At 39.9% G+C, this 23,397-nt stretch overlaps 1 protein-coding gene across 1 annotated transcript in view; it reads left to right on the top strand.

Annotated features, from left to right (window-relative positions):
- The first annotated feature begins 770 nt into the window (after positions 1-770).
- Positions 771-23,397, top strand: part of LOC122935233 (alpha-1,4-N-acetylglucosaminyltransferase-like) — a 32,216-nt gene continuing 9,589 nt past the window's right edge. The window contains exons 1-2 of the mRNA XM_044290995.1: positions 771-849; positions 13,363-13,883. Of these exons, the coding sequence (XP_044146930.1) occupies positions 771-849; positions 13,363-13,883 (600 nt within the window). The remainder of the gene's footprint in view (positions 850-13,362; positions 13,884-23,397) is intronic.

The following is a 23,397-nucleotide window of genomic DNA, read 5'->3' as shown; positions in this document are numbered from 1 at the left end:
AGCACCTTTGGGACTCAATGCAGAACTGGAGATCTTCGGGAATCTATGAATGGTCCAGTGGGAGGCATGCATGACAAATCGACACACGGTTATGTAGTGTTCCAAGGTGTCCTGCGTCCCCCCACTGTACCAATAACATCTTCTCCGAATATTAGTATGCTCCAATCAAGTGTATTTTTGTCTTTTTAGTTATTATTTTAAAAAAAAAATCTCTGCATTTTTTTATTATTATTATATTTATTTTTTCCATAACCTTGTATAGTTGAGAGTATATAGAGAATGCCCAATAGGCACTATATGGTCTAAATATGCAAATAAATCGCTAAATGTGAATAGTGATGTATAACACTATATAACCCTCTATAGAAAATATTGTAATATATATGTGGCGACTTATATAAGTCTCCAATATTAAATAGAGGAGCACAATGGGAAATCGCAGTGTATGAATGGGAGGACAGCATTATATGGTTTAAATGGTAGAACTGTAGTAATAATCCAATGTGAATGATGATCCGGTCCAGTTTTTTTTTTATGTCTAGACAATTGAGTGCGATCCAGATTTTAGATGAAGGGACGAACCTAATAAAAGGAGTAATCTAAGCCTCTTTTCAAAAAATACCACCGAGGAAAAAAACAGTATAGGTTTCGAAACGCATATGGTGACATTGGCAGCATCGTATCAGTTCCTAAGTGGGAAAGAACCCTTATATCAAAGAATAAGGATACTGACAAACAGCTAATCTGGCGTCTCGCGATCTTCAGTCCGCATGCGCGATGAAGTAAGTGTCGACACCAGCGCTAAAGACCAGCCACGAGACAAAGTAGCTGGAAGAGACGCACAGTCACGTATGTATCAGAACACATTATGAATGGGCAGGGGCGTAGCTAAAGGCTCACGGGCCCTGGTGCAAGAGTTCAGCTTGGGCCCCCATTCCCTTAGTGCTTGCTGGCAAGGGGCAGGGGAGCACATAGCCTTCCTGCTGCCTGAGGCAAACATTGAAAGGACACCCCGTCATGCCAAATTCTTGACCTAACCCATTCCCTCCAGCCAGAGGTGTAAAGTGACCAGCATGCACCTTCTATAATGCCAGTGTCTTATGTGGCACAAGGGCTTTTGGGGCCCCTCAGGCTCCTGGGCCCGGTAGCGACTGCTAACTCTGCACCCCCTATAGCTACGCCCCTGTGAACGGGGCCTCATGCTGGTAAGCGAAACTACCACAATAAGTGACTCTTCGTGTGTACTGATTGATAACACAGTGTGAAAACGATACATGGTTGCACACAAAGTACCGTAACAACACCACTGAAGGTATCTAAGCATTTTAAGGGACTGCATTAACCATCCCACAATAGGACTACAAGCATCGCAACTGCAGAACAGTTTTTTGCAAGACCGCCATATCAGGATTATAAGCAGTTGAGTGAGTTCTGCAGCAGCTATGAAATAGGGACCATGACTATCATTCAAATACAGGCGTTTAAAGTTTTTCATGTAAAACATTTTTTAGTATGCTTAAGATTTTTTTTTTTTTTTTATGTACATAAAGAGATTTAATAAATTATTGATTGAAGCTGGCCGTTAATTGTACATTAAAATTGACACCCTGGCCACGTTTCACCTTTTGTCCACAGATTCTACATATGGCCATGTACACCTCCTCTGACGCCTTAACAAAAAACTGCCACACCGTCGAGTACGTGATTTTACTCCCAACACTACACACTGACTGACTGCTACCACCACTGTCTCCATGAAGCCGTGCACCGCTACTTCCCAGGCAGGTAGGCTCCTGCTAAGCAGGTGGTCTACCCCGGGCATGCTTGGCTCCCAACCTGGCACTGTGGCCACCCTGCTGACTCCTGGCCATGCTAGCGACTTGCTGGCTCCACTGCTGCCTCATGGGCAAGCTGCCACCCTCTTCTCCCAGTGATGATGAAGCTCCTTCGTCACCCAGCTCCCAAGTGCGATCAGCTGCATCATCATCATCGAGTACTGTCTGCACATCACTGATGTCTTCCTCAACCGTCTCTGGGTCAGGAGCCTGACTGCTCGCAACACCAGCTCCCACTCCACTCTCCTTATCACTATTTGCCCGCCTAGTGGAGGAAGCGGCAGATGTCTCCTCTACATCTTAGCTTGCCAGTAGCTGCTGACTGTCCTCTAGTAGCTCGTCCTCACTGTATAGTGGAGCTGAGCTCACAGCATACAATACTTCTCTGGCTGAGGGAACATAAAAGGACAGAGGCAGGTTGAGGACAGGTGAGGACACAGGGCCTGCTCCCGGGCCATGCCAACTAAGGGTTGAGTCTGACCAACCCACTGACTCTTGGCTGGGGGTGTCTGATGTCATTTGCAACGAAGTTGAAGATCGAGTTAACCATTCAAGCACCGCTGGGTTGCTGGTCAAGACACGACTGCTAGCTGACACGGGGAGCTCAGGCCTCTCGAAGTGACCCCTTCTGCCACGGCCCCTTACTCTGGTGCGACCTCTGCCTGTGCCAAAAACTTTTAGGCCTCTACCACTACCCTGTGTAGGGCCTGGCACTTCTGACATACTGTTAGATCAAATAAATAAATAAAAAGGAAATTAAAACACCCCAAAAAAGTCTGTATTATTCTCACTTCACCACACAGTGCCTAATAAGCCCTTTTTTTCACAACTAATACACACAAAAAAGTGATTTAGAACATATTTCTGCACTGCTGAACGTCAAATATATTTTACTTTTGCCACTAATACACGTCATAAAAGGCTTTAGAACATATAACTGCACCACTGAAAGGCAAATATATTTTTCTTTTGCCACTAATACACGACAAAAAGTGCTGTAATTTTAGCACTTCATCACACAACTGCTAATAAGCCCTTTTTCCCACTAATACAAGCCGCACAAGGCTAAATAAGACGTAGAAATATTTCCTTGTAATAAACCTTGTTAATCGCTGTATAAAACAGCACTTGCACCCTAATAAGAACGGTTTGCTGGAATTACAGAGCTTTATAATTGCAATTTGGGTGCCCAGTCAGTGCTGCTAGGTGTAATAGGAATGTTCCTTTTACTCAGGCTGTAACCTCCCCTACTGAACCGTTTTCAGCATAAAAACTGTGGAATGATTCCTCCCTATCCTTTCCCTACACCTTGAATAATCTTATCCTGCACTTGTAAATCGTTTGTAAGAACAGTTCCAAGTTTTTTATGTGAGAATGGTAGTTAGAATGAGGAGATTCTGGATCCATCAATACAGGAACAAGAGTCCTTGAGTTGACAATAGCAGACACTTCAGCTAAGAAGAAGTCTCATGAATAAGACTTAAGAAATTTGAATCCATGAACATAGAATCTAATATGTTACGAGTGATGCCTATCATCCTTTCCCATGATCCCCCATATGAGACGTATGGGGATGGTTAAAAACCCATGTGCAACCATTGTCAGCCAAGTAATCCTGGACTGGCTTAGCGTTCATTTGAAATTCTCGACAAGCAGCTGTGTTCCACAGTCAGATCGCAACAGTTTTACTGGTCCTCTGATGGTGAGACATCATTATAAAACATTGATGAAACTGGAAGTGTCCATGGATTCTATCTCTTCTATGTCTATAACACGTACTTTCTTGCATGTGAACAATTCCGTCCATTGTAAACAGTGGCTCAGTACTAAGCTGCGGGCAAATTAGACATTTTCTGTTGTTCTAATTTTACCATTGACTTGCAACACTGAACACAATTAGGTGGGCAATCTGTCATTTTTTTCCTACTATCCAAAGGCCTTCAGCTCTTAAAGCACCCTCAGTAAAGTATTAGAGTTGCTGCTTGACCCTTTCATGATAATGGTGTATCAGCAGTGTGGTAACATGGTAACAGCCGGGAATAATGAGATAATTATTTTCTGAATTCTCCAACTTTTCTTGAAGTGACACCAACCCTCAGCATGCCATGACTGTCAATTACTGGTTTTAGGTCGACAGTGGGGCTATTTTTTTTTTTATCTTGCTTGTTGAGTATACATTTAAGTTCTATGTCAAAGACACTCTGCTGTACACTACGTATCAAAATTTACTTACTTAGGGCAATGTTCTCTACAAAGAGAGGCTTATGACATACAGTATATGCCTACCACAACAATGTTAGCGTTCTCAGTATGATACCATTGTACAATGTGAACTAACCTTGCAATGGCATGTATAAGCCTTAGCCATTTGGAGAAGTGTCCAAAGCATTTATAGCCCAAGCCAATTTTCTCTTTGGATCTAGCCACAAGGGGTTAAAATTCAGGACGAATCTCTGTTTAATTGTCAGGGTCTTGGAGACTGAAGATGCCTTCCTTAGAAGTCTCTTTGGTACAGCTCAGCAGGGCATCTGAATCTGCCCACCAAGAAGAATTTGTGAGGGCACTAGAAGATGCTGATCTGGTGGCACAGTCTACAGAGTTGAGATAGGATGAAACATAATGCCATTGTTCAGATTTAGAGAACCTACTGATTCTTTCAACATGGTTACTGACATAAACATAGAAGCATTTTCTCTGGTTGTATGTGTAACGCAGGTTGTATGCTGGCTGTGTAAAAGTTTATATCATTAACATGGTTATCTAGCTAATCAATCAATCAATCTAAACATAGTACACCTCCACAAAGTTCAAGCCTAGGAATGGTATTCTCAGGTCTAGGAGCTAATTTAACCTTCCCAAATAGAAATCTGCTCACTGTTGTATAATCTTAACTAACCTGTAGGCATTGTTAAGATATAATAATCATGTGTAATCCAGCTATATTACTTACAACTAAGTTCCGTAGAAGAGAAGAGGAGGCAGGCCGGGAGGGAGGGCGGGCTGGCGGCGTGTCACTCACTACATCATATGCTTGCACCACCCACTTTATTAATCAAGCAGGCGGCACGGGCGCGTGACGTAGTGAGTGACGCATCGCCCGGCCCTCCTACCGGCCTGCCTCCTCCCTCCTCTCTGCTACGGAACTTAGTTGTAAGTAATACAGCTGGATTACACATGATTATTATATCTTAACAATGCAGGTTAGATAAGATTATACAACAGTGAGCAGGGCCGGTGCATTGGAATACAGGGATTGCACCGTTCCCCGCTGTCATTCCTAATCCAGATGCCAGCCCCCAGCCCCTGTATTGGGGGTCACTCACACTGCAGAGACACTGTTATGGGGGGGATCTGTGGATGGCATATAGCATAAGATGCTATATATGTGTCATCCACAGATCCTCCATAGCAGTGTCATCCACATATCGCCCCATAGCAGTGTCATTCGCAGATCCCCACATGGCAGTGTCATCCACAGATGTCCCCATAGCAGTGTTATCCACAGATGTCCCCATAACAGTGCCATCCAGAGATCCCCCATAATAGTGCCATCTAGAGATCCCCCATAACAGTGCCATCCAGAGATCCCCTCCATAACAGTGTGTCATCCACAGATCCCCATAACAGTGTGTCATCTACAGATCCCAAATAACAGTGTCCTCCACAGATCCACCATAACAGTGTGTCATCCACAGATCCTCCATAATAGTGTCATCCACAGACCACCATTAGTTCAAAACAAACTAAAAGCACACCTTTTGTTTAAAAATATATTTTTCTTATTTTCCTCCTCAAAAACCTAGGTGCGTCTTATAAGGCGAAAAATATGGTAAGTACTACAGGTGATCATACCATAAAGGACCGCCGTTCGCCAAAGCACTTAGGGTGGTCAAATTCTTTAACACTTAATTTGATGCGTCAATCAGTATTTGTGGAGTTGGTGTGAAATAGCGGCCTGATACTACACCCTTTAGGGTGAGTTCACGCTTCAGTTATTTGGTCAGTTATTTCCATCATTTTTGTGAGCCAAAACCAGTAATAAAGCCTACTCAGAGATAAGGTGTAATGGAAAGATCTATGCCTGTTCTGTGTTTTTGACCCAAACCTGATTTGATACTACATGTTTTTGGGTGTTCAAATTCTTTTACACTTAATTTTATGCGTCAATCCCTAGTTCAGGAGTTGGTGTGAAATCCAGGCATGATACTACACACTTTCAGGGTGTTCAAATTCTTTTACACTTAATTTGATGCGTCAATCAGTAGTGGCAGAGCTAATGCGAAATTGTGGCCTGACACTATTGCTCTTTTACCCTTGCAGTTAATGTTACAGTACAGTATGTCCAACAGACAGGTGAGAGATCCACTGCTTCCTCCAGTAGGTGGGCAAGTAGCGATGATGAGAGTCGAGTGGGAGTTGGTGTTGCAAGCGGTCAGGCACGTGGTCTTGAAACTGGTGAGGGTGACATCAGTGACGTGCAGACAGTAGTGGATGAAGATGTAGCCGATCACACGTGGAAGCCGGGTGAAGAGGGGGCTTCATCATCATCATATATAAATCGCGATTATCTGCACTTCGGAAATTTGCAAATATTTTGAATCTAGTGATTTATATTCGGAATTTCTAATATTCTGGATTTTTTTTTCATCAGTAACATCCCTTCCTGCTTGTGGGCCAATATTTTGTACAATATTCGTCATATATTCGCAAATTCGTATATTCGTTATATCTTACATTCTTTTTTGTTTTACGCAAAAATCGGCAAGGTAATGATCGCGTAATATGCAAATATGACGTGCGCAATACAGGCGTGGGTCAAAAACAAATATATAGCACTATAGAATATAGTGCTATATATTTGTTTTTAAGAATATTCAGCATTTTTTCCGTCTGAACACATGATTCCTCCCTGCTTCTTGCCTGTGGGCCAATGACTCAAGCAGGGAGGAATCATGACTAGTGTTGAGCGAGCATGCTCGAGCGCCATGCTCCTCGCCGCCCGTTTTGTGGCTGCTATGCAGCCAATAAACGTGCAGGTAAGTACTGCCATCACTATAAGGCCAGTAGCCATGTTGCTATTGCTATTACTGTAAAGATTAATCCCTTCGGGTCTTGGTTGTGATGTGTTTTGAAATGTTTGGAAAGTGAATGTTTTTCATGTGAAGTCCTGATATTGTATTAAAAAACATATAAAAAACATTCACTCTCCAAACATTTCAAAGCACATCACAACCAAGACCCGAAGAGATTCATCTTTACAGCAATAGCGATTATGGCGAAAAAAGATAGGAAGGCGCTCATAGGATAATAAGTTCAATAACAAATATATGAAAATAGGATATCAATGGTTGTGCTCACCTTATAGTGTTGTGCATACATAGGCACAACACTCGTGAGAACAGGGGGTCGGTGCAGCCGGTATCTTCTCAGTCCTCATCGTAGCTGGCGCATGTGCAATGCGATGCCCGGTCCTGGCAGGGCATCGCAATACCTACTGCGCATGCGCCGGCTACGAATTTGTCCGCGCAGCCGCAATGGAAAAGGCGAGGGGAGGGGAGTAAACGGGCGGGCACAGGCACAAGGAGGGCAGGGTTATGAGCCGTTAGGGAGGTCCGGTCTTGGGCTCGGAAGATTGAGACACCGCCCTGGGCACTTGAGAGGGCTCGTTTACACAATCTTCAAAGTTCATTTTTGGCAGAAAGAAGACTCGGTTATATGCAACAAAGGTACCGTTTTTAACTGCTGGGTGGCACATATAACGCTATAGGATCTGTCTAATATGGTCAAATGTGGTGACAGACTCCCTTTAAAGGAAGATTATGAACAAATAATAGTCAAGAAAAATACAAAAAAAGTGAAATGACTCAACATCCATTCCAGATTTTGTGTCCAGCCGTATGAGGGTATAAAAGCACAAAATAGAGAGTTGTGGGTTACCACTGATGAAGAAGTCAGAGCTATACTTCAAAACGCATCTGGTGAAACTTATTATTGTACCCGCATACTTCTAAACCAGGATGACCTTTGATTGATTAAGTATTGGGAAGCGCTTTTCTGAATTCCAGTTTTCCATCCATACCGGCCCATGTACGCAACTGAGCATCTCAGTACATCAGCATAAAACCACTTGGGACGCTCAAACCCGACTACATAGCAGCGGTCAGCACATCGACCCGCATCGACCTGCACTTGTGCGTCAGCGTCCAGATATCCTACCACAGAGCCACGTGGGATGCCATCGCTCACGGTGCTGGCTACACAGCAGCGGACAATGTCCGTGAAGACTTCAGGAGAGGTAACAGCGGCCAGTATACCAGTGCACGCCACCGGAGGCACAAACTAATACTAGTCCGCTCTCTCATATAACATAACTCCCTAAGTACAGAGTAATGATATGAAATTGTACTGTCCTACATAACTACACCTATTAGATTGCGCAAGTTGGAACCTCTCAGTAATTGCTGAAGTACCGATACTCCACTAGATTGGTATCAATCGCTATATGAAACAAAATCAAACTGATACTGCGCAATATAATATAGTGGGTCTAACTAATAGAGAGTTTGATAACATTGTGGCCTTTTATATTATGGGATTATACAATTACCTCTAATATCTGAAAGACACAAGTTTATTAGCCCGGCTTTGACTTGGGGAAAGGGACTTTATACCGGATCCCCCACTACGATGTTCATCACTGTCATCCTGGACATTTGAGGATACATTTGTTTTCAGCATTTTTTCTTCTTTTTTGATCCCATATTTATTTATTATTTTTTTCATCTTTATCCTTGCATTTTTGTAACATGTATTCGGTATATTTTTAAACATGACATTTTGGGAGTTATAGCTCTAACATTTATGTTTTTTCCTATTTTTTTTTAATCATTTTTTATTGACTAATAAATAGACCATTTTAATCAACCATTTCTGTGTAACCCCAGATATAGGGTGCCAGTCTACTTTTCTACTTTTTACAAGGAAAAAATATATTTTTCATCAGAATTCAGATCACACCACTAGTCCTCATCAAGCCCCCAAATCAGACCCACATTCTTCATCAGACCTCAGATCAGATGCCAAAATCAGACTCCCAAAGTCAGTGAGACCTGAGATCAGACCCTGATTAGACCCCCAAGCTCCATTAGTCTCAGACCAGATCCCCCAGGCTCCATCAGCCTCAGATCAAACCCCCAAGCTCCATCAGCCTCAGATTAGACCCTCCAACCTCCATCAGCCTCAGATTACACCCCTATCAGCCGCATATCAGCTCCCCAACAGCCTCATATCAAACCCCCATCAGACTCAGATCAGACCTTAGTTCAGACATTAATAATATAAACTTACCTCACTTGCTCTGGACTGTGCTGCCACTCACCGCTCCCTGGTCTTCTTCTAGCCCACACAGCATCAGGTCATAGTGCACTCCAATGTGCATACACAGTTAGGACACAGTGCAGAGCGGGGCCCGGAAGAAGACCAGGTCGGGTGAGTGCAGCAGGTACAACACTGTAAGTAGAAGCCATCATTAGCATTTGGACTTTAAGACGAACTGCCATTTTTTCATCACTTTTGGGGGGAAAAAGTGTGTATTATAGTCCAAAAATACGGTATATATATTTTTTTTCTCCTTTTAGGTTAAAAATCATTTCTTAATTTTTAAACACTCACTATAGCTAAACTATTTTCACATTGCTGAGAATATGACTTAAATGTGTGTTTATCAGGTCAGGAGATCAGAGATAAGGCTTAAAGGGTTTCTACCACTTCGTTTTCACATAATTAGGTGTCAGACACTAGCGATCCGCTAGTATCTGCTCTGCCAAACAATCCTAATATAATAGCTTTTGGGGCAGCCGTTTCGCTAAAAAATAACTTATATTGATATGCTAATGACCCTCTAGGTGCTATGGGGGCGTCATTAGCACCTAGAGGATCGGTCTACCTTCACAAGATGCCGCCGCCCAGCATGTCCCTCCACCCCGCCCATCTCCTCCGGAATGCGATCAAGCGGACGACTTCTCGCGCATGCGCCGTGCGTGGCTGTATTCAGCGCATGCGCAGTGAATGTCCGACTGCTTCCCTGCTCAGACATCTCCACTGCGCCTGCGCCCATGACGTCATAGTGTTCCATCGGCGCAGGCGCAGTGGAGATGTCTGAGCAGGGAAGCGGTCGGACATTCACTGTGCATGCGCCGAATACAGCCGTGCACGGCGCATGCGCGAGAAGTTGTTCGCTTGATCGCATTCCGGAGGAGATGGGCGGGGTGGAGGGACGCGCTGGGCGGCGGCATCTTGTGAAGGTAGACCGATCCTCTAGGTGCTAATGACACCTCCATAGCACCTAGAGGGTCATTAGCATATCAATATAAGTTCTTTTTTAGCAAAACGGCTGCCCCAAAAGCAATTATAGCAGGATTGTTTGGCAGAGCTGACAGTTGGAGAAGGAGAGAAATGATAATTAAACATGTATATAATTTTTTCATTAACATTGTTGTAGCAACCAACATAATAAAGTTATGTTAATTATACCACACAGTGAATGCCGTAAATTAATTCTACAAAATAATGTAAAAATTAATTTTTTTTATCTTTCTCCCTAAAAATAAATTAATATAAGTTATTTAATACACTATATATACCCCAAAATGGTTTCTAAAAAAAAACACAACTGAACAAAATAAATTTAGGAGAAAAAATGAAAAAGTTATGACCGCTGGAACACGAAAGGGGAAAATGTTACTGGTCATTAAGATTAACAATAATCATGTCCACTAAGGGGTTAAAAATGCAATTGTGTCCCCTGAGTTGAGAGCCAACAAGATTTACTTCAGACACATATTAAAAATCTACAATAAAAAAGTGACATTTTTGGGAGAGTTTTACCAATTTTACTGTGACTGTTACGGTAGTACTGCCTTGGTAAACCAGTTAAACATTCAGACTTACAGACAGGAACGTCACTCATTTGGATGGTGTTTGCTGTGATATTTGGGACAACTCAAAAGCAGACATAGTGATAGTGGCTGCAGGACCCAGAAGTTAACAGGATCCAACCCTTCCTTAGAAATGATTTCTTTAAACAAGTGTATTAAAAAGTGAAAAATAAAAAATTCCCTTTTGTGATTTCTGTAGCTGGTTTATTCCAAAGTAAAAGCCAAATGGTTTTAATAAATTGCAAAACAGTAAAAAATAAATAAATAAGAGCCTATATACTTCGCAGGTGGACCAGTGCCATCTTCAGGCCCAGTAGCATACCTTCAGACTATGCAACTGCTATGGGGCCCGTCTTAATAACCCCTATAGCTGGTGATGGATCCGCCAAAGTTATGGTCTTACATTTAGACCATTTTCTACACCTAAAACAAGCATAGAAAATGGGGCAAGCCTACCAGCCCATCCCCTTCCACACCTATGCCACGTCCCCCTTTTTAGACCTGGCGTGAGCGGAGAGAAGTCACAGATTGCAGTGCAAAGGACCTTTTGCTCCACAATCTGCACTAGAAATACACCTAATTTAGTTGAATTTCAGTTTGATAAATGACCCCCTACATTCTGTATTTCTAAGCTAGTAAACATGCTTTAGGTAAACAGCTCTCATTCTGTTAGTAACTTTTATTGACTCCTAATTTATCAAAAAATTCTGAAAATTTAAACAGGTTGAGCAGCTCTGCAAAAAAAATGTGTTTCACAAAGGTTACAGGCTCAGCTTAAACCATGGCAAGGCAAAAAAGGCATAACGTGTAACAGGGCCTCCCACCTACTATGTGCCATTTATATATGTGTATTCTTGTGTGGATACCTACAGTATATATAAATATATATATATACAGGGTATACAGGTGTCAGGTCATTGTAATCCTACATGTGATAATGAGATAACTGCTGAAAAATGATCTGTGCAGACCAAGAGGTTGCACCTATTATTAGGTATAGTGGGTAGTGCAAAAAGTGCAGGATTTTAGGATGTTTTTAACATATAGACAGTGACATGGAAAATTAAATATATCACCAAAATTCTTTAAAAATATTTTAAACAGAAAATCTTAATTTAGACAATAGGTAATTTTCTGATGACACATTCCCTTTAGGCACTGTACACTGCAAAATTATTAAAACATACAACAAAAACTATCAGACTTGTCTTATGATTTTGACAAGCACTATATTTTCTTTGCTTGTTGCTTTCTATGGGTCTATCTACAAGGAGGGCAGAGGCCGCTGTTACACCATGGTCCTGATGACTGAAAGTGGTCATGTCAGCAGACACTAATAGTATTAACGACATACAGTATGGTACAACTTTTGTATTGGGGACCAAGATCTTCAAGTTGGGCCTCTGATATCACTTGAAGTAAGACCTTTACCTTTGTGATGCACTTTGAATTACTTTGAGTTATAACCTACTGTATATAGGCAAAGCATTTGGACACATCTGCGAATCATTGAATTCATGTGTATAAAATCTAGCCCCTAGCCATTCAGTCTTCCTTTGGAAACATTTGTGAAAAGAACTGCTAGTTCTAAAGAGCCCACTGAATTCCAGTGTGGTACTGTGATAGCCACCCCTGCAAGTTAGTTTGTGAAATGTATTCCCTCCTAACTATTCCACAATCAATTGTGAGTGGTATTATTGAAAGGAGGAAGTGTTGAGGAACCACAGCAATTCAGCCCAAAAATTGCAGGCCATGTAAAATTACAGAGTGCTGAGGCACAGAGTGCATAAAAGTCGCCAATGCTCTGCTGACTCCATAACTGCAGAGCACCAAACCTCATCTAGCCTTAACATCAGCACAAAAACTGTGCACTGGGAGCTTCATGGCATGGGTTTCCATGGGTGAGTGCTGCATGGAAGCACAATCCTGGATGAAGTGGTGTAAAGCATGCCACACTGGATTATAGAGCAGAAGAAATGTGTTTTGTGGATTCATGAATCATGCTTCTCTATCTGGCAGTCTGATGGACGAGTCTGGGTTTGGCGAATACCAGGAGAACATTACCTGCCTGACTTGCACTGTCCCACTGCTACACAGTGTTCCATTGCTTAAGTGGTTACAAATATGCTATGAGCATTTAATTTAATGTCTATGAGCTGTCAAGGAGTATCCAGGCTGTTAGTAGGTAGGTCAGTTACACCAACTCTACAGTGGTGGACAGAGAACTGCAAGGAGGCAGAAAGGAAAAAAACAGCTCTGTGTAGTGAATCTTAGTGATCAGGACTAGATTCTGCTCAAAAAGAGAGTCGATGTGTGCTGCCTGGTGAGGCACACAACATTTCTGAATCTGGCAGCAGATTTTATGTGGAGATAGAAAGCAGTTCACCAGAGAGCCACTGAACTGGCCCAATTCCTATGTCTGTGGAGGTCAAAACAGCTGCGGTGATGGCCCCACTACTAGCATCTCTCTGTTCTTTGGTGCCAATCCCCTGAGGGTGGGACAGACAAAGGAGCCAGCTGTGACCTCCAACTCGAAGAGTCTATGTATCTTAACCTAATACTAAAATCTGTTTCTCTGTTTTCTCTTGCAGATTTATACCGTCATACAATGACATTCACAAAACACTTCAGGATATTCCATTTCATATTATTGTTGATTGGTTCAGGATTTCTCTACAAAATCATCTATCAAAGAACCGATGTTTCCTACTTGTCCTATATCTTTTCAACAGACCTTTTTGAAAATTCCTGGAATAAAAATACGCCTGTGACTTCATTTACCTCAAAAAATACAGAGGAACACATAAAATCTAATGAAAAAAGGCTAGAAGATCTCTTAAATCAGGGAGATGGTATCATTTTTCTGGAGACTACTGACACAATGAAACCAAAGCCTTTGGTTTTATGCTCTATTGAATCAGCAGCTCGTGTATATCACAATAGGCCAATAGTCTTCTTTATGAAAGGATTAGAAAAAGTAGAGTCAGATGTTGATGAGAAAAACACAAAAAGACATTTTCCAACCCTATCTTCATTGGATAACATCTATATTTTCCCTCTGATATTCAATGATATTTTTTACAGCACCCCATTTCTTCCATGGTATAACAAGGTATTAAGGTTTTCATGATTTTCAAAAATTATACTTATTATTTATTTTCCTTTTTTATTTCAACATATCCTTCCATCCAAAATGTTTATTACATATTAACCTATATATGAATATTCTAAGTAAAAAATGGATGATGGTTCTCTGGACTGGTATAATATTTTTGACGTCATTTCATATAGACTAGTTCCTGTCCAGAGCCTTGTCTGAACTTTTAGCATGGCAGAGAGTTTTCACATGTATTATGCCTCATTCACACATCAGTGTTTTGGTCAGTGATTTCCATCAGTGATTTTGAGCCAAAACCAGGTGCGGCTCTAAACACAGAATCGGTGCAGATCTTTCCCTTACACCTAATATCTGTGGAGGCTCAAATCCTGGTTTTTGCTCACAATCACTGATGGAATCACTGACCAAAACACTGACGTGTGAACAAGGCTGTACAGTGCATGCAAAGATTTTGCAGGTGATTGACGGGAAGGAAGCGTTCTTTCCCGGCGATAGCCTGGTCTTTTCACTGCTATTACATGCAGTTATCTCCTCCATAGTCCCTATACTGACTCGTTTGATTAGACGCCACGCTCTGCGCCTGGCAAAAGATGATTTTTAAGCATGCGTAATCTGTGGCACTTTTACGGCTGTATTACATCTCATTATCTCAATAGCAATGATCTGGCCCACCATCTGCCAGTGTAATACAGCACTAACACCATCTATCAGACCATCAGTCAGACCAGAGAGGGTTCTCAAAATACTCTGTGTAATAGACGTTTTCTTTTAAAAAGATTTAAAGCCTGTAAAATTTCTGTTACAGATCTATGAATTCTCTGCTTCACCTCACTGTTCAGCTTTTCAGTTGTCATTGCAGCCTGTGGTCTCCTGAATGCTCCCAGGCCAGGAATAGTTAACCACTTCCCATCTGGGCCATTTGCCCCCTTCCTGACCAGGCCTAATTTTGCAAAACTGACATATATTACTTTATGTGGTAATAACTTTGGAACACCTTTACTTATCCAAGTCATTCAGAGATTGTTTTCTCGTGACACATTGTACTTCATGATAGTCATAAATTTGAGTCAATATATTTCACCTTTATTTATGAAAAAATCCCAAATTTACCAAAAATTTCTAAAAATCTACAATTTTCTAAATTTCAATTTCTCTACTTTTAAAACAGAAAGTGATACCTCATAAAATATTTATTACTTAACATTCCCCATATGTCTACTTTATGTTGGCATCATTTTGGAAATGTCATTTTATTTTTTTAGGACGTTAGAAGGCTTAGAAGATTAGAAGCAATTCTTCAAATTTTTAAGAAAATTGCCAAAACCTACTTTTTAAGGACCAGTTCAGGTCTGAAGTCACTTTGTGGGGCCTACATAGTGGATACCCCCATAAATGACCCCATTGTAGAAACTACACCCCTCAAGTTACTTAAAATCGATTTTACTAACTTTGTTAACCCTTTAGGCGTTCCACAAGAATTAAAGGAAAATGGAGATCAAATTTTAAAATTTCACTTTTTTGGCAGATTTTCCATTTTAATCCAATTTTTTCTTTAACACATCGATGGTTAACAGCCAAACAAAACTCAATATTTATTACCCAGATTCTGTGGTTTACAGAAACAGCCACATGTGGTAATAAACTGCTGTATGGGCACACGGCAGGGCGCAGAAGAAAAGGAACTCCACATGGTTTTTAGATGCCATGTCCCATTTGAAGCCCCCCTGATGCACCCTTACAGTAGAAACTCCCAAGAAGTGATCCCATTTTGGAAACTAGGGGATAAGGTGACAGTTTTATTGGTACTATTTTTGGGTACATATGATTTTTTTGATCACTCATTATAACACTTTATGGGGCAAGGTGACCAAAAAATTGGTTGTTTTTAGCACAGTTTTTATTTATTTATTTTTACAGCGTTCACCTAAAGGGGTTCAGTCACGTGACATTTTCTATAGAGCAGATTGTTACGGACGTGGCGATACCTAATATGTATACTTTTTCTTATTTATTAAAGTTTTACACAATAATAGCATTTTTGAAACAAAAAAAATATGTTTTAATGTGTCCATGTTCTGAGAGCTATAGTTTTTTTTATTTTTTGAGCAATTTCCTATGTAGGGGCTCATTTTTTGCGGGATGAGGTGATGGTTTTATTGGTACCATTTTGTGGGACATATATGCCTTTTTGATCACTTGGTGTTGCACTTTTTGTGATGTGGTGACAAAAATTGCTTGTTTTGACACTTTTTTTTTTTTACGGTGTTCACCCGAGGGGTTAGGTCATGTGATATTTTTATAGAGCTGTTTTTTACGGACGTGGTAATATCTAATATATATACTTTTTTTATTTATTTCACTTTAACACAATAATAGCATTTTTTAAACCAAAAAAATTATGTTTTAGTTTCTCCATGTTCTATGAGCTAGAGTTTTTTTTTTATTTTTAGAGAGATTTTCTTATGTAGGGGCTCATTTTTTGCGGGATGAGGAGATGGTTTTAGTGGTACCATTTTTGGGACATATGCCTTTTTGATCACTTGGTGTTGCACTTTTTGTGATGTAAGGTGACAAAAATGGCTATTTATATATTTTTTTATGGTGTTTATTGGACTGGGTTGATTATGTGATATATTTATAGAGCTGACCGTCAAGGACGTTGCAATACCAGGTATGTCTATTTTATTTTTTCTATTTTTAACCAAATTTTTTTATTCCTTACTTGGGGATTTCTTTTTTTTTACATGTGAAACCTTTTTTTATTTTATTTTTTTAACACTTTATTTTTTATTTTACACTTTTGTCCCCCATAAGGTCATACAAGACCTCTGGGGGACATTTACTTCACTTTTTCTTTATTTTTTTTCCCCACTGTTGATTTCTTCCTGTAACTGGGGCTGACATAGTAGACCCAGTTACAGGAGAAATGCACCCCCCCAGAGAGGCTGTACAGCGCTGTACAGCCTCAGTGCAGGGCTGATCGAGGTCTGTGAAATACCTCACACAGCTCCTGCACTCTCCGGTCCCGGCGGAGAGTGCTGTGTTTCCAGCGATCCAGAAGGCAGGGACACCTGGGCACTGTCCCTGCCTTCTCTCTGGGTTGCCCTGCTGTAACTGACAGCGGGCAACCCGATCAGCAGCTGCACGATTAGCGCGCAGCTGCAGTTTCTGAACTGACATTCTGGAATGTCCATTCAGAAATAGAGAACCACCTCCCGGACGTTTATAGTCTATGGGCGGACGGGAGTTGATTAAGTTCCTATTAAACCCTACCATTGGCAGAGTTTAAAAGGAATACAGTGAGTTTACTATAGACTACAATGGTAAACTGTTTGCATGTTTAAAAAAATACACTAGAAAAAAAAAGTAAAAAAAATATTTTTTCATCTAAAAATTAAAACATCATCTTTTCCTTATTTTACAAATAAAAATAAACAGTAAATAAATGTCATTGTCTCATCTGAAAATGCCTGAACCATTTTAAATATAAAAGTATCCCGTATGGTGAATATCATAATAAAAATCTAAAAGGCTAAATTAAAATTTTTGGGTAAATCGAACTCAATCCGCTCAATACTTCGTTTTAATGCTGTACAGAGACGAGTCTCAGAACAGCATTAAAATGTATGGGCTCCGGCGAAACAAAGTGAGTTATTCCCTTCGGCCATTGATTTTTAAACTTTAAAACCATTTTAACCCCTTATGGAACTGGCTCATTTTCACCTTAAGGACCAGGCCATTTTTTGCAAATCTGACCAATGTCAAGGCCATTCTGAGATTGTTTTTTCGTCACATATTGTACTTTATGACACTGGTAAAATGGAGTAAAATAATTCATTTTTATTTATAAAAAAATACCAAATGTACCAAAAAGTTTTAGAAATTAGCAAATTTTCACGTTTCAATTTCTCTACTTCTATAATACATAGTAATACCTTCAAAAATAGTTATTACTTTACATTCCCAATATGTCTACTTCATGTTTGGATCTTTTTGGGAATGCCGTTTTATTTTTTGGGGCTGTTTACAAGGCTTAGAAGTTTAGAAGCAAATCTTGAAATTTTTTCGGAAATTTTCAAAAAACTACTTTTTCAGGACCAGTTCAGGTCTGAAGTCACCTTATGAGGCTCCCATTCTAGAAACTACATCCCTCAAGGTATTCAAAACTAATTTTTACAAATACCATTAACTCTTTAGGTGTTCCACAAGAGTAAATGGCAAATGGAGATAACATTTCTGAATTTCGATTTTCTGTCAAATTTTCCATTTTAATCTATTTTTTCCAGTAATAAAGCAAGGGTTCAAAGCCCAAAAAAACTCAATATTTATTGCCCTGATTCTGTAGTTTGCAGAAACACCCCATATGTGGTCGTAAACTACTGTACGGGCACACGGTAGGGCATAGAGGGAAAATTGCGCACTGTGGTTTTTGGAAGGCAGAAGTAGTATAGTGGGACATGTCTCATCAAACTCAAAGTAACAGGTGCCCCGCCCCTTTTTCACACCATAACCTTTCCCAGAAATGCCCTAACCCCACCCAGATCCGCCTAGTTCTCGCCCCTCGCCATCCAAAACCATGCCTAAATGCCTCCCACTTTGATATGATTTTAATATAATTTTATATGACTAAATAGAAATTTTATATCAAATGATAAGCTTTTTACATCACTTTATACGTTCTTATCAAATGATAAGCTTTTATCAACACTTTATATCCCATTTATAACATTTTGATACGGTTTTATACCACTTTTATGTCATTTTGTGATTTGATATCACTTTGATATATAATATTTGATTTGATAACAATTTGATATTACTTTTATATATTGGCATGCACGGGCATGTCCAAAAGACGTATACTACACGGCCGGGCGTCTTTTAATTATAATAGCAACGATAAAAAATAAAGGATGACAAAATTTAAATCATTTTAAAAAGTTTTATTAATTTAATTATAATGCTATACCATGCAAATTAAAAGCGCTCTTATAACTGCAGCCTTTCATATACAGCTTACAGTGTATGTATGTCTATGAAAAGTAAGTTTAATTTACCTCCATTGGATGTGTGTGGTTTTTATTCATGAGTCAACACTGTATTTGAATTAAAAACCTGAAATGCCACATTCCTGCTATACTACTTGGTAGATCATGTTACCTCAAGAAGTGCAGCTGTCATGATTACATCCTGTCAACTATACAACCATTTCCTTAATTAACGACACCTCAATACTTTTTCCCACAGGTCCACAAGCGTACATTAGATTGAAACTTGAAGTGGGTTATGATCATAGCACAGAACGACAGCTGTTACCTGAAACTCACGGTTCATACATCCTAACATCAAACTTTTCATTTCCTAGAAGACCCCCCCACACATGAGTTTCAGGTCGCAGCTGTGACAACCTGAGATGTGTTAATTTTATCGGGATCTGTCTATAGCATAGTTAACTATTGGTATCGCCGCAACAGCTGTGGCAAACACTACGCAGTATCTATCCATATTTTTATAGCATCTCTTTTCAGAAAACAAAATGATTGTTATTGGCTGTATGACCACCAACACCTATTGCTAATGGTAAGAAAAATGGCTTAATATACATTTTATATCAAATGATAAGCTTTACATATTATTTTATAAGTCCTTATCAAATGATAAGCTTTTATTAACACTTTACATCTCATTTATAACATTTTGATACGGTTTTATACCACTTTCATATCATTTTGATATGACTTTTATATATTGGCATGCCCAGGTATGTCCAAAAGACGTATACTACACGGCCGGGCGTCTTTTAATTAAAATAACAATGATAAAAAATCAAGGATGACAAAATTTAAATCATTTTAAAAAGTTTTATAAATGTTTCTTTATTTACAACACGTCAACTTACATTTTTAACCCCTTAAGGACACAGCCTTATTACACCTTAGGACCAGGCCATTTTTTGCAAATCTGACCAGTGTCACTTTAAGTGGTGATAATTTTAAAACGCTTTGACTTATCCAGGCCATTCTGAGATTGTTTTTTCGTCACATATTGTACTTCATGACACTGGTAAAATAAAGTTAAAAAAAATTTTTTTTTTTTTGCATAAAAAAATTCCAAATTTACCAAAAATTGGGAAAAATTAGCAACTTTCCAAGTTTCAGTTTCTCTACTTCTGTAATACATAGTAATACCCCTAAAAATTGTGATGACTTTACATTCCCCATATGTCTACTTCATGTTTGAATTATTTTGGGAATGATATTTTATTTTTTGGGGATGTTACAAGGCTTAGAAGTTTAGAAGCAAATCTTGAAATTTTTCAGAAATTTACAAAAACCCAATTTTTTTCAGGGACCACTACAGCTCTGAAGTCACTTTGCAAGGCTTACATAATAGAAACCACCCAAAAATGACCCCATTCTATAAACTACACCCCTCAAGGTATTCAAAACTGATTTTACAAACTTTGTTAACCCTTTAGGTATTGCACAAGAGTTATTGGCAAATGGGGATGAAATTTGAGAATTTCATTTTTTTGCCTAATTTTCCATTTTAACCCACTTTTTCCACTAACAAAGCAAGGGTTAACAGCCAAACAAGACTGGATCTTTATTGCCCTGACTCTGCCGTTTACAGAAACACCCCATATGTGGCCGCAAACTACTGTACGGCCACACAGCGGGGCGTAGAGTGAAAGGTGCTCCGTTTGGTTTTTGGAAGGCAGGTTTTGCTAGACTGGTTTTTTGACACCATGTCCCTTTTGAAGCCCCCTGATGCACCCCTAGAGTAGAAACTCCATAAAAGTGACCCCATCTAAGAAACTACACCCCTCAAGGTAAACAAAACTGATTTTACAAACTTTGTTAACCCTTTAGGTGTTGCACAAGATTTAATGGAAAATAGAGATACAATTTCAAAATTTCACTTTTTTCGCAGATTTTCCATTTTAATATTTTTTTTTCCAGTTACAAAGCAAGGGTTAGCAGCCAAATAAAACTCATTATTTATGGCCCTGATTCTGTAGTTTACAGAAACACCCCATATGTGGTCGTAAACTGCTGTACGGGCACACGGCAGGGCGCAGAAGGAAAGGAATGCCATACGGTTTTTCGAAGGCAGATTTTGCTGGACTGGTTTTTTTGACACAATGTCCCATTTGGAGCCCCCCTGATGCACCCCTAGAGTAGAAATTCCAAAAAATTGCCCCATTTTAGAAGCTACGGGATAAGGTGGCAGTTTTGTTGGCACTAGTTTAGGGTACATATGATTTTTGGTTGCTCTATATTACACTTTTTGTGCGGCAAGGTAACAAGAAATTGCTTTTTTGGCACAGTTTTTTTTTTTGTTATTTACACCATTCATCTGACAGGTTAGATCATGTGGTAATTTTATAGAGCAGGTTGTCACGGACGAGGCGATACCTAATATGTATACAATTTTTTTTATTTATGTAAGTTTTACACAATGATTTCATTTTTAAAACAAAAAAATGTTTTAGTGTCTCCATAGTCTAAGAGCCATAGTTTTTTCAATTTTTGGGCGATTATCTTAAGTATGGTCTCATTTTTTGTGGGATGAGATGACGGTTTGATTGGCACTATTTTGGGGTGCATATGACTTTTTGATTGCTTGCTATTACACTTTTTGTGCAGTAAGATGACAAAAAATTGCTTTTTTTACACCGTTTTTATTTTTATTTTTTTACGGTGGTCACCTGAGGGGTTAGGTCATGTTATATTTTTATAGAGCCGGTCAATACGGACGCGGCGATACCTAACATGTATACTTTTTTTTATTTATGTAAGTTTTACACAATGATTTCATTTTTTAAACCAAAAAAATCATGTTTTAGTGTTTCCATAGTCTAAGAGCCATAGTTTTTTCAGTTTTTGGGCGATTATCTTGGGTATGGTATGATTTTTGCAGGATGAGATAACGGTTTGATTGTTACAATTTTGGCGTACATGCGACTTTTTTTATCACTTTTATTACCTTTTTTGGGAAGTAAGGTGGGCAAAATTTCAATTTCATCATAGTTTTTTATTTTTTATTTTTATGGCGTTCTCCGTTCGGGTAAAGTAACATGACCGTTTTATAGATCAGGTCGTTACGGACGCAGCGATACCAAAAATGTGTAGGGAATTTTTTTTTTTTCATTTTTAATCAGTGATAAATGTGTTTTTTGAGTTATACTTTTTTTATTTATACTTTTTTTTGACCCAGACTCACTTGGTTCTTGAAGATCCAGTGGGTCTGATGTCTGTATAATACAGTACAGTACAATATATATTGTACTGTACTCTATTTTACTTACACTTTGTCTGAACAGATCTATGCCTTCAGCACAAATCTGTTCAGAACCATGGACAGAAGGCGTCCTGTTGCCATGGGAACCTTCCCCGTCTGCTCAGTAGTGGCCAGAACTGCGCAGACGGGGAAGGGTAAGGACGGGGCTCTCGGGGGGCTGTCTGGGGGCTCTCTCCCTCTCCATTTAGGGGGCTGCAAAGGCACAGCAGCCCCCCGATGGGAGAGGGAGGGAGCTCCCTGCGCTGTATGGACCGCTCCCTGGACCGCTGTATGGAAAGGGTTAAACGGCTGACATCGCATTACCGATGTCAGCCGTTTATACCAGGGTGCCAGCAATGTGCTGGCACCCTGGTATAACCCACTAGACGCCAACGATTATTCAATGGGAGGCATCCCGCACCGCCCGCACCGCCCGCAACCCTCCCCCTGCACCTCCCACCGTGCTCAAATAACTCAGGGGTGCAGGGGGGAGGGATACAGGAACATTTTTGGAATCCTAAAGTTTCTGATCCCCGCGGTCAGGGACCCCCCCCCCGCGCATTTAGCCTAGGTGCCTGCTCAATGATTTGAGCAGGCACCTGGTTCCGATCACCGCCAGCCGCACGGCAGTGATCGAAAATACACAGGGCGTACATGTACACCCTGTGTCCTTAAGTACCAGGGCACAAGGGCGTACCTGTACGCCCTGTTTCCTTAAGGGGTTAACAACCACTTAGGAACCGGCAAGTTTGTGTGTAATTACAACAGCGTATACATAATTGTTTCATGCGCTTCACTACAAAGGAGCGCACAACACGATAATTTTTTCTAAAATCACTTGTAAACATTTTCAATACACTTTCGAAAGGTATTCCTTTAGATATACAATGTAAGATATAAATGCAGTAATGGCCGCAGACTGAACTAGCGACGTCCTGGATTTGTCTGTTTTGATACCTTCAGCAGGAAATAGCTCACGCGACAGCGATAATCAATAACTAACAAAAAATATAGATACATCGTCAGGCTGTAATATAATTAAAATCCATTGTCTTCCCTGCTTATACGAATTGTCTGTATTTACAATGTAGGCCGCCGGGCAGTCGATTTTATTTTTCGGTAATAAATCGCAAGGAAATACACCTTTAAATATGCGACGGGCGTGAAAGTCGGTTTTAATAACACAGGTAATTATATAATTATTCATTTTTATTGAAAATCATAT

This window comes from Bufo gargarizans, chromosome 4 (assembly GCF_014858855.1).
Source record: "Bufo gargarizans isolate SCDJY-AF-19 chromosome 4, ASM1485885v1, whole genome shotgun sequence".
NCBI lineage: Eukaryota > Metazoa > Chordata > Amphibia > Anura > Bufonidae > Bufo > Bufo gargarizans.
This window is presented reverse-complemented; position numbering and strand designations above follow the sequence as displayed.